Source organism: Muntiacus reevesi, chromosome 2, assembly GCF_963930625.1.
Source record: "Muntiacus reevesi chromosome 2, mMunRee1.1, whole genome shotgun sequence".
Taxonomy (NCBI): domain Eukaryota; kingdom Metazoa; phylum Chordata; class Mammalia; order Artiodactyla; family Cervidae; genus Muntiacus; species Muntiacus reevesi.
In genome coordinates, this window is record NC_089250.1 from 27,740,933 (window position 1) to 27,753,479 (window position 12,547).

The window sequence follows — 12,547 nt, forward strand, 5'->3', positions numbered from 1 at the left end:
AATGCTTTCATTAACTGGTTTTTTAAAAACAGAATATATAAAGTTAGGATAAATGTGATCTATAACTACATACTGAGCTTCCATAATTATTCTTTTTCCTTTTCCAGAACCTTCCTGCTGATATTAAAGAATCCATAACAGATATTATTAAATTCATGTTGCAGAGGGAATATGTGAAGGTACATTACCATGCTGTGCATCAAAATTATGAGTGTATCTAGATTGTGCATAATAAGTTCATCTCATGTGGAGTTATTTTAATAGCAGATTTAAGAGTAAATGTGGAAAAAATTTTTTAAAACTTTGCATTTTATAATTTATTATTAGATATGAATGAATATTGTTAGGTGTGAATAAATAAAAAAAATTTTTAGACTACATTTTATTTTTTAGTCATTTTGAAGGAAAGTATAAAGATTCTGCAGAGCACAAATTGGATAGAGGCAGTGTTCCTTTCATGAATGGGACTGAATTTCTAAGTTTATAGATGGTTGATTATGGCTTGGAACAAATTTTCCCATAGAAGCAATGTTATTAGGTCAGTTTCTCAGGCCAGCTGTAAAGGCCTACTTAATCTATAATATAGCTAAACTGTTGGACTAGTGATTCCATGGAACTTAACCACCTTTATGCTGGTTTCTCTGAGAAAATGTTCCGGGTCAGGCTGCCAGAATTCCTTGCTCCCTTTTCAGGACTGCAACATAGCAGAGCCTAGTAAGGGAGGACTTTTCCCCTTGCTGCAGTGTCCTTCTTCTGAATGGACTCGGGGAGGAGGTGGCTGAGGAGAGAGATCTGGTGTCCACGTGCTCTGAGGGCAGAGTTTAGAAAGGTGTGTGGAAGGCTTTCAGTTGGTGGTGATGAACAGGAAGGGAAGGGCCCCCTGTACCGCTAGCGGCCTTGGAAGTATGCCTGTGCTCGTGGGCCGTCAGCCAGGTCTGAGGAGGGAGGCTTCCCTGGGCTGTGCCTTCCAAGAGAGGAGGAGGAGGAGGGGAGGACTTCGGCAGCACCTTCAGTGACAGTTCCGGAGCAGTAGACAGGTTCTACCAGCAAAGCTGGGAAGCCGTTGCTTATCGCTGTGCTCTCGGTGTCTGTCCTGAGCTCGGTGATCCTGGCTGATTGGAGGGCTCCCTGATGAGCTACTCCCTCTGCCTGAGGGCCAGTTTGTTAGTCAAAGAAAGTGTGTCTGTTTTATGAGTGTCAGCTTTAATTTTGGGTAGTTTCTGTGAGTTGCCTGTTGCTTACGAAGGGTGATCCCCTTGAGATGGATGGATAAGGTCACCATCACTGCAGAGAGAATTCAGGTCACTTGTCTGTGCAAGACATGGCTTCTCCTTGGTACTTTTTTCATTTTCATATATTATCTGAGAAGCTAGTGAAAGTTTATTTTATATAAAGTACAGACAGAACTAAAACTTTAATATTTGGACAGTTTTCTTTGAAAATTGGGGGAAACCAAATATTGGAAATTTTATCAGTTAATATCCAGTGATTTCTCATGCACAAGTATCAGTGATAAAAAATGTGTATATGCCCTTCTAAAATTCTACATTATATCAATCTCATAGGTGTTTGATTTTTAAAATTGAAATCTCTTTGAGTCCTGGCTGTATAAGCCTCTCTGACACCGTTGGGTCTTCTAGAATTTACTTGCTTTCTGTTTTGTATTTTTCCTTCTTTCCCTCCACGAGCAGCCACACTTGGTTTAGAAAAAGCCGTTTGTCTTCATTGCTTTCTGTCTTCTCATTTTGTAGCCTTAAAATTTTTTAAATATAATTTTATTTATTCATTGGCTGTGCTGGGTCTTCATTGCGGCACAGGCTTTGTCTCCTTGCAGTGAGCGGGGGCTACTCTAGCTGTGGCGGGCAAGCTTGTCACTGTGGTGGCCTCTCTTCTTGCCGAGCGTGGGCTCTGGGCCCGTGGGCTTCAGTAGCTGCAGCTCCCGGCTCTGGAGCACAGGCTCAGCAGTTATGGTGCACGGGCTTAGTTGCTCCACAGCACGTGGGCTCTTCTTGGACCAGGGATCGAACTCGTGTCTGCTGCATTGGGAGATGGATTCTTTACCACTGAGCCACCAGGGAAACTGTAGCTTTTATTTTTAAGATTCTTGGCAAGTGGGAGGTTTCGGGGGGGCCAAAGTGAAACGATCTCATCCTTGAGCTATTTGAGGGCCAGTTTTTAATCTGTTTACACATCTGCTTTGGGACCAATGTGATAGTCCCAGCACACAGAGCCCAAAAACCCACACTACTTCCAGAGGTCCACACTGCTGTGTGGGGAGAGGATGTAGCTTCAGGTGGGATTGTGAAAAACTAGTTAGCTGCTGTCTTTCCTGTGACCACCTATGGAGAAGACCAGGCCTAACAGAGACTCAGACTGGAGTCTCTATCAGTGCATCAGGTTACTTATCTACTACTTCCAGAGCTGTGCTGCATTAAAATTTAATGCCTGAAGGCTGCAAGGAATGTTTGTCTTTTTACTCACTGGGTTAGTTAGCGTTGATTTCTGTTTCTCCACAGACATTTGTGGTCCTGGGCAAGCAATCAGTCACCCCTGTTTTAATTTCTTTTGTTTGAATAGTGGGAATAGTAATATTTTCAACATGCCTAAGAAATGGATGAAAATTACATCATGTAGGGCTGTGAAATACTTTAAATGAAAAATTTGGACGAACAGAATATTTCTGCCTTTCTGATCTCTACTTAAACTTTCTCTTTAGGCTAATGATGCCTATCTTCAGATGGCCATTGGAAATGCCCCTTGGCCCATTGGTGTCACTATGGTTGGCATCCATGCCAGAACTGGCAGGGAAAAGATTTTTTCCAAGCACGTTGCACATGTTTTAAACGATGAGACACAGCGGAAATATATTCAGGTAAGTAGTTTGGAGGGCGAAGTGCTCTGGAGGTTAACATTTCCCACTTCTCAAACTGAGTTTTGAGAGGAGAATTACAGCACTAGGGTATAGCATGACAGGGTGCAAGTCCACACTTTGTATAAGTAGTGCTTATATTTAAGACACCTTCACTGAACTGTAAAACAGAAACCTTTTAAGTGTCATGGATGATGTAAGACAGAGTCAAGTGTTGTGCTTTAATTACCTTAGTAGTGAAATAAAGCTATTACTGTTTGCTTTGGGAATTTACTGAAAAATGATGAATTTAGAGTATTTTGCAATAAGTCACAATTTTGTTATTTTCAAGGTAGGTTTAACATCTAGACTAAAAAGGTATGAATAGTCAAAATTTGGCTAGTAGTATTTTTTAAATAATTTATAACAACACTTCTCTACACAAATAGATTTAAAGTATTTATAGGTTATTTTCATAAAGTTATTGTGCCTCACATAAACCTGATGATAATGCTGTTGGGTTAAACTTTTGTTTTCAGTGGGGGGAAAAACCTCAGTTATAACCTAGCTTTTGCCAAGTTATCAACAATCCCAGGTTGTGTCTGTATAATAACTTTTGCTGGATGTTAACTCTAAAGCTTGAAGATGAAACTCAAAGTTTATTTAAAGTCTAAGATTCACTTAAAATGCATAACATGTTTTCAGAATTTGTGCCGGACAACAGTCACTATCATATTCATGCATTACCATTTTATTTCATTTCAGTTCCAAGTGCTAAAGGTTATTTTGCATGTCATGCTTTGTGCCTTATTCATATGTATTAACATTTTAAAATATGATTTCAACTTGACCCTCTAATGAGAATGGTAGAATTTTAGAGTTCAGATATAGTTGTGGAAATCAAAGACATTTCCATTTTTTAAATAACCATCATTGACTGTACTGAAGGCAAAAAGCTTTTAGTTGGGGGAAGAAGTGGTTTGGCTTTAACAGTAGAACATTGTTTCCAGTGATTAAATTTACTGATTGTCTTCAGCTCTACCATGGCCAAAGCTGTAGTGTGTATAAAAGTTCATTTTGTGTGTGTGTGTGTGGAGCACACGCTCAGTCTTGTCTGACTCTCTTTTGCAACCCAATGGACTGTAGCCCACCAGGCTCCCCTGTCCATGGAGTTTCCCAGGCAGGAATACTGGAGTGGGTTGTCATTTCCTCCTGCAGGGGATCTTTCTGATCCAGAGATTGAACCCGAGTCTCCTGCAGCAGCAGGCACATTCTTTTCCGCTGAGCCACCTTTGGGAAGCCCTGTCTTAAAGACAGCATGCCTTTTTAAAACAGTGGTTTGATTACCATCTTATAAACTGTTTTTTCTTTTTTAAAATATGCCTAGTATTTTAAAGATTTCTGGTTTATTTTGGAGTAGTATTTATTATTATAGCTATACAATGACCTCCCTCCGTTGTTCTTCATTTTTGTAAAAAAAAAAAAAAATTATTATTTTCTGTGCTGGTTTTTGCTGTGCTTGGGGAGTGCAGGGGCTACTCTCTGGTTGTGATGCGTGGGCTTCTCATGCAGTGGCTTCTCTTGTTGTGAGCTTGGACTCTAGGGCACAAGCTCTAGTTGTGGCGCATGGGCTTAGTTGCTCTGCAGCATGTGGACTCCTTCTGGATCAGGGATTGAGCCTGTGTCTCTTGCTTTGGCAGGCGGATTTGCCACCTCTGAATCACCAGGGAAACCCCAATGTTCTTTCTTCTTAACTTTTCTCCTTCCATTCCTTTTTCCCCAAGGTGAGTAGGGAATACTGGTGAACATACTGTATCTGAACTTTAGGAAGGTGTTTGACCTAAACATAATAATATTCTTGCGTACAGATGTAAGTATGATAAGATAACCAGGTAGACTCAGCTTGTTGAGTGAGAGTAACCGTGAGGACTGAGAAACGAATCCATGTCTGTCTGGGTGGATGCTGGCGATACGCCATGGGGCTCTTAGTGACCTCAGCACTCTCCTGTGCATCAGTCTTCATGACCAACTTTGATGGCTTTGCCAAGAGGTTTGTTTAGCAGATTTACAGACAGTAAGAAACAGAAGGGATAGGGTGTACATTCAGATGGAGAAGTAATTTGCGCTCTGGAAGTTCTTGACAGACTGAAGAAAAAGGCTGACTCTAAAAAATTAATACTTATCTTATTCTAAAAGATAATGATGACATAAAGAAATTTGAAACTCAGTTGCTTGAGCAGTTTGAGCAGTGTATATCTGGTAGAATTAGGGAATTTGGTGGACTGTAAGTACAATAACAGTATTGTAGTATGGCTACTGGAAGATCTAATGAGAGCTTATGCTACATTGTTAGAGAGACATAATAATTTAATTTAGTGTACGTTCCACAAGGCAGGAGCATAGCTCGCTGATGTGTCCTCAGAGTCTAGAAATAGTGCTTGTGGTGGGTGCTCAATCAAGATTTGCCCGTTGAATGAATACTCAGAGGCAAGAGAGGTGAAAGTCTGGCTTTTATTCTAGTCCTTGAGAAAGGAGACTCTTCTTGGGGGTCTGGGTAACTGTCGATAAAGAGAGAACTTTGCGGTGGAAGAGAGGTTAAATTTGTCCTATACAGTTAAGGCCCTGGTGACTCAATGGTAGAGATTCCACCTGCCAATGCAGGAAATGCTGGTTTAATCCCTGAGTCGGGAAGACCTGCTGGAGAAGGAAATGCAATCCACTGCAGTATTCTTTCCTGGAGAATTCCATGCACAGAGGAGCCTGTGTCCTTGTGATCGCCAAGAGTCCGACATGATTTAGCGACTAAACAACAGCAGCAAGGTGTGGGAAGAAAGACGCATTTCTAATTAGTTTAAGGAAAAGATTCTTCCTTTTTTAGTCTTTTTGTCTTGAAACAATGGTAGACTGGTAAGAGGTTGCAAAAATAATACAAAGAAACTTTTTTAACAGGCAGAATTGCCCCCAAATAGGAGTAGGGCTGCTTTAGAAGATATTGGGGTGATCCCTACCACTTGATATTTGAAAGAATCTGGTTAACTATTAACCTTTTCTGGTCTGTTGATATCTCTGGATCCTCTCTGCTGTTTCCCCTAGAGGCCATTGCTTAAACCTGAGGTTGCAAATTGACACTCACAGGATAGTCATGTAACGAGTGAGCTGAGTGGTAAGAAGTCCCTGACCCTCGATCTGATTTGTCTTTTCCTACTTTTCATGTAGACACAGAAGCAGTATTTCATTTTCCTGTCAGCTCTGTGATGAGAAAGGGGGACAGCTGATTTACAGTGTTGTTAATTCGATTGTACTCCAATATAAAATAAAAATTTAAAATCGTGGTAGTGCAAGCACAGCACGAAGTGTCAGCTGCATCTTAGCCCTAGCATCACTGGTGTCACCTCAGCTCATTGTTACTTCGTAGGAATATTTTTCTAATGTCGCTCCATCTTCTTATATTTTTTAGTGAGATGCCAGAATCCTTAAGTTTTTTAAAAAGCATATGCTCCTATTTTTAAAATATTGGCAATAACAAAAATGAAAAATGAGCAGTTTGTGAGGCCAAATTAAGTGCTAGTTTTTGATCTGTCTTAAACCCATTGCAGCTCAAGGCAAAATGCTGCCACCCCCATGTTAGCATTGTCTGAAATTCTTGATTACAGTTAACTGACTGATTTACTAAGCTGTGTTTTGAATCTCTCTCCTCTTATTTTGGTATTCGGGTGAAACAGATTTGAAATATTCCTACAAAGGAACTGTTTAAATATATGATTTGAAGTTGAAGTCAGGGAGTGACCCACTTTTTCTTAAAGGGTCAGGTAGTAAATACTTTAGGCTTTGCATTTCATAGGTTTCTGCTACAACTCTCCAACCCCGCAGCTGTGTGAAAGCAGCCAGTGGCCGTGTGCCAGTGAAATTCCGTGTATAAAAGGGATGAGCAGCCTGGGGGCCGTAGTGTGTTGACCTGGTAGTAAATGTAAACCCAAACCTTTTCATCGTTAAGATATTTGCTGAGGAGGCAACTGTGAAAGTCACTTAATAGGGTATTTTCTTTCTACATTAAGATATAGTAAACCTCTGTAAGTAGTGAAGCATGTAAAGTGTACTGATCTTAATTGTACAGCTCAGTGATTCTTCGTGTATGTGTGATTTTGTATCCAGATGTAAAACAAGGTCTGGATAACAGGAAGTTTCTAGCAGCATCACTGAAGTTTCCCTCATTCCTTTTCTGAGCCTAAGTCCTCTTCCCTTCAGAAGTAACCATTATTTTGATGTGTGTCGTTACTGGCTAATATTGCCAGGTCTTGGGGCATCACTTAAATGAAATCTTGCAATGTATAGAAGAATCACTTGTTGTATAGCAATATTGGTAAGAAATAGCTGTTTTCTGAAATACGGTGAAAATAATTCAAGGAGATCTTTACTGGGGCTTCCCTGGTGGCTCAGCTGGTAAAGAATCTGCCTACAGTTTGGGAGACCTGGGTTCGATCCCTTGGTTGGGAAGATCTCCTAGAGAAGGGAAGGGCTACCCACTCCGGTATTTTGGCCTGGAAACAGTTCAAGGGGCTCTTTACCATAACATGATTTCATCTTTGGGTATTATGCAAACCTCTGTGGAATTTAAACTGTGAAAGTTGTTTGAAGTGTTCTCTTTCTCACAAAAATTAAACACACCACAGGGAGGGTTTTCTCACCATGCAGATCAAAGAGAAGTTGGATAGCGTATTAGTTAACTGCAAATCTCGGGTGAGATGGGACTGTTGGTAGGAACTTCAAGGACTTTGGGCGGTCTGCCAAATGCAGAGGTAACCTTTGGCCTAGATTTGGGTAAAGCTTCTCCACAGATTACAGGAAGCTCTTCATTAGTTAGTCTTGATAATTCAGTCATTTCCAGATATCTCTTGAAAAGGTTCATGTTGTGATGGTTCTTTACTTGTTGGTAAAGAAGACCAGGACAAAAAGCTGAAATTGACCTCACGTGGTGATTTGCCCTCCAGATCCAGCCCATCCTTCCTTACCTGGTCCTGTCCCTTGTGCCCTGGAAACCTGGCTTTCATGAACAACAGTGACAGGCTCCCTTGCCCTCTGACTTCTGAATGGGGCGGGCTGTGAGAGAAATGGGAAGGCATTTTGCAGGCAGGAGAGGAACAAGTTTGGAGTGTTTATTTTCCTGGCTTCCCTCAAGGTCTGGCCATCTCTGTCTACTTTCAGTCACCACTTTCATCCCTCTCCCCCTTGGAAACAGGCGGGCTGTGGCTTCAGAGTATTGCCGACTGGGGGATGCTGTGCTGTCTCTTGTTGGTCCCGGTCTTGCCCAGACCTTTGTAAAATACTTGGAACTACTACCATCATATTACCCAACTTGAGTGTGCCCTTCCTTTTCCTGTGGATACCCTTCCTAATTCATGTAGATTAACTGCCCTGTGTGCTGTTTAAACACATGTTTCTTTGGGAATTAGAAGATTAAGGAGTAACATTCATTCCAAATAATTTTTTTCAAGTCTTCACTATTCCAAAAGGCAAAATGTTCCTTAATACTCTTCTCTGGCAAGTTGTGTCCAGTAACCTCAAGTTTGTAAATTCTCTGGTGAAAACATCATTCCAGCATTTTATGTCAGATATTTATATCTGCATTTCAGAGTTTGGCATATTTCATCTGGACTTTGCTTGATTTGTTTTTGTGAAACATTTGTAAATTTATAACATGTTGATGTGTTGCTGAAAATGGTATAACAAACATTTGTTACTGCAGGGGGCAATCACAGCTTGATCCATGTGCTGGATACACAATATCATTGTTTGTTGGTAAAAACTCTCTGTGCATCAGATTCTATGTCACACATTTATGGTTCAAGTGGCCGTATCCTACCTTCTGGCATTCTTGGGTCTGAAAAAGCATTTCTTAAAGGCAGGTTACTTTGGTAACAGTTTACCCATTTAATAACTTCCTGGCATATTAAAACAGATTTTTAGAGAAAAATACTGCTGGCATTTCTCTTTCATGTATATTACCTCCAAGAAAAATTTTTTTTAAGTTTATTTTATTTTTGACTGTGCTGGGTATTCATTGCTGCACAGGTTTTTCTCTAGTTGCGGGGAGTGGGGGGCTGCTCTTCGTTGGGATGCACAAGCTTCTCCACTGTAGTGGCTTCTCCACTGTAGTTGCTGAGCGCGGGTTCTAGGTGTGCAGGCTTCGGTAGCTGTAGCCTGTGGGCCTGTCAATGTGGCTCTCAGGCTCCAGAGCACAGGCGCAGTAGTTGTGCATGCCCTTAGTAGTTGTTCCACTGCATGTGGGATCTTCCAGACCAGGGATTGAACTTGTGTCTTCTGCATTGGCAGGTGATTCTCTATCACTGGGCCTCCAGGAAAGCCCTACATTATCTTAGAACACTAAGTGTTGGTGCCATGATGTTTTTTAGCTGGGCAGCTGAACAGACTACTTGGGACATTAACTTATATTTCTCAACCACATGCATGAGAAAAAAAAAGAAAAGATCATCTTGCATTGTGAAGTCCTTGTAAAAAATCTTTCCTCAAATTGGTCATTCGGCATATATTTACACCTACCCTGATTAAGTAGGTGAGTGCTATTTCAAAATGTAATTATCACTTGTCGTTTGATACTACTTTTTATGAAGTGATAAACCTTTGAATTTGTAATTCTGTTCATTTATGGAACAAACATTCAGACAGGTAAAAATGGGACCAGCTCTATTCTTACCATAAACTCGAGAAGAAGATTAAGTTAATCCCAAACCGAGTTTTCTTTAATTTTCCACTAAGTCCTGCAGAGCCTGAGCAATTGAATACATTTGGCAGTTGCATTGGGACTCTTCATTGGATTGCTTTTGTCCCCAGCAGCTTGATCCAGATCAGAAATTGAAAAGTCTGGAATGAGTAATTTAGATCCACTCAGTTTTAATCATATGCACTTGTGTGAAAAGAATTCCTGTGGACACTTTTTGAAGGATTGGCCTTGGTATATGCATGGCTATGAATATTGAAAGTGTAGAAATTTTTATTTAAGTACACATTTTTAGAAAATCACACTTCGGGTTAAAGGTGTATTCCATCCAAGTTAGGGTTAATTTTTAACTATCTCATGTTAATTCATTCCTTTATTAGAATATTGGCAGTTTATTCAGTTCCGTTCAGTTGCTCAGTCATGTCCAACTCTTTGCGACTCCATGGACTGCAGCATGCTAGGCTTCCCTGTTCATCACCAACTCCCAGAGCTTCTCAAACTCATGTCCAGTGAGTCATTGATGCCATCCAACCATCTCATTCTCTGTCATCGCCTTCTCCTCCCGCCTTCAATCTTTCCCAGCATCAGGGTCATTTCCATTGAGGCAGTTCTTTGCATTAGGTGGCCAAAGTATTGGAGTTTCAGCTTCAGCATCAGTCCTTCCAATGAATATTCAGGACTGATTTCCTTTAGGATTGACTGGTTTGATCTCCTTGCTGTCCAAGGGACTCTCAAGAGTCTTCTCCAACACCACAGTTCAAAAGCATCAATTCTTCAGTGCTCAGCTTTCTTTATAGTCCAACTCTCACATCCATCCATGACTACTGGAAAAACCATAGCTTTGACTGTACAGGATAAAGTAATGTCTCTGCTTTTTAATACACTGTCTAGGTTTGTCATAGCTTTTTGTCCAAGGAGCAAGCATCTTTTAATTTCATGGCTGCATCACCATCTGCAGTGATTTTGGAGCCCACCAAGATGAAAGTCTTTGAGTGTCCTATCTTTTTGTCTTTTCATACTCTACATGGGGTTCTCAAGGCAAGAATACTGAAGTGGTTTGCCATTCCTTTCTCCAGTAGACTTCATTCTGTCAGATCTGAGTGGCTGTTCACTGAAAATGAACTCTGATAGATGTTCACTGAAAGATGAACTCCCAGGTCTGTAGGTGCCCAATATGCTACCAGAGATCAGTGGAAAAATAACTCCAGAAAGAAGGAAGGGATGGAGCCAAAAAAAAAAAAACAACACCCAATTGTGGATGTGACTGGTGATGGAAGCAAGGTCCAACACTGTAAAGAGCAATATTGCATAGAAACCTGGAATGTTAGGTTCCTATCCTAACATTCCTAACATATCCTAACAATGCATGAATCAAGGCAAATTGGAAGTGGTCAAACAGGAGATGGCAAGAATGAATGTCAACATTCTAGGAATCAGAGAACTAAAATGGACTGGAATGGGTGAATTTAACTCAGATGACCATTATATCTACTACTGTGGGCAGGAATCCCTTAGAAGAAATAGAATAGCCATCATAGTCAACAAGAGAGTCCAAAATGCAGTACTTGGGTGCAGTCTCAAAAATGACAGAATGATCTCTGTTTGTTTCCAAGGCAAACCATTTAGTATCACGGTAATCCAAGTCTATGCCCTGACCAGTAATGCTGAAGAAGCTGAACTTGAATGGTTCTATGAAGACCTATAAGACCTTCTAGAACTAACACCCAAAAAGATGTCCTTTTCATTATAGGGGACTGGAATACGGAAGTAGGAACTCAAGAAACCCCTGGAGTAACAGGCAAATTTGGCCTTGGAGTACAGAATGAAGCAGGGCAAAGGCTAATAGAGTTTTGCCAACAGAATGCACTGGTCATAGCAAACACCCTCTTCCAACAACACAAGAGAAGACTCTATACATAGACATCACCAGATAGCCAACACTGAAATCAGATTGGTTATATTCTTTGCAGCCAAAGATGGAGAAGCTCTATACAGTCAGCAAAAACAAGACCGGGAGCTGACTATGGCTCAGATCATGAACTCTTCACTGCCAAATTCAGACTTAAATTGAAGAAAGTAGGGAAAACCACTAGACCATTCAGGTATGACCTAAATCAAATCCCTTATGATTATAGTGTGGAAGTGAGAAATAGATTTAAGGGACTAGATCTGATAGAGTGCCTGATGAACTATGGACAGAGGCTCGTGACATTGTACAGGAGACAGGGATCAAGACCATCCCCAAGAAAAAGAAATGCAAAAAGGCAAAATGGCTGTCTGAGGAGGCCTTACAAATAGCTGTGAAAAGAAGAGAAGTGAAAAGCAAAGGAGGAAAGGAAAGATACAAGCATCTGAATGCAGAGTTCCAAAGGATAGCAAGGAGAGATAAGAAAGCCTTCCTCAGAGATCAATGCAAAGAAATAGAAGAAAACAACAGAATGGGAAAGACTAGAGATCTCTTCAAGAAGATTAGAGATACCGAGGGAACATTTCATGCAAAGATGGGCTCAATAAAGCGCAGAAATGGTATGGACCTAACAGAAGCAGAAGATATTAAGAAGAGGTGGCAAGAATACACAGTCCATGGTGTTGCAGAGTCAGACATGACTGAGCAACTTTCAGTCACTTGCTCACTTCTTGGGGATGGTTTTGATCACTGCCTTCTGTATAGTGTTAAACCTCCGTCCATAGTTCTTTAGGCACTCTGTTTATCAGATCTAATCCCTTGAATCTATCTCTCATCTCTCACTACCACTGTATAATCATTAGGGATTTGATTTAGGTCATAACTGAATGGTCTAGTGGTTTGCCCTGCTTTCTTCAATTTATTTCTGAGTTTTGCAATAAGGAGTTCATGATCTGAGCCACAGTTGGCTCCCGGTATTATTTTTGCTGACTCTGTAGAGCTTCACCATCCTCAGCTGCGAAGAATATAATCATTCTGATTTCAGTATTGACCATCT

The 12,547-nt window shown here is 40.8% G+C and overlaps 1 protein-coding gene across 6 annotated transcripts in view; it reads left to right on the forward strand.

The window, feature by feature from the left end:
* The window catches only part of PRPF18 (pre-mRNA processing factor 18), a 94,075-nt gene that overhangs the window by 75,806 nt on the left and 5,722 nt on the right, over positions 1–12,547 (forward strand). For 4 of the 6 annotated variants that reach the window (XM_065921145.1, XM_065921144.1, XM_065921140.1 and 1 more), the window contains 2 exons: positions 108–179; positions 2,717–2,872. In XM_065921145.1, the coding sequence (XP_065777217.1) occupies positions 108–179; positions 2,717–2,872 (228 nt within the window). The remainder of the gene's footprint in view (positions 1–107; positions 180–2,716; positions 2,873–12,547) is intronic. The other 2 variants (XM_065921142.1, XM_065921143.1) reach the window with 1 other exon arrangement.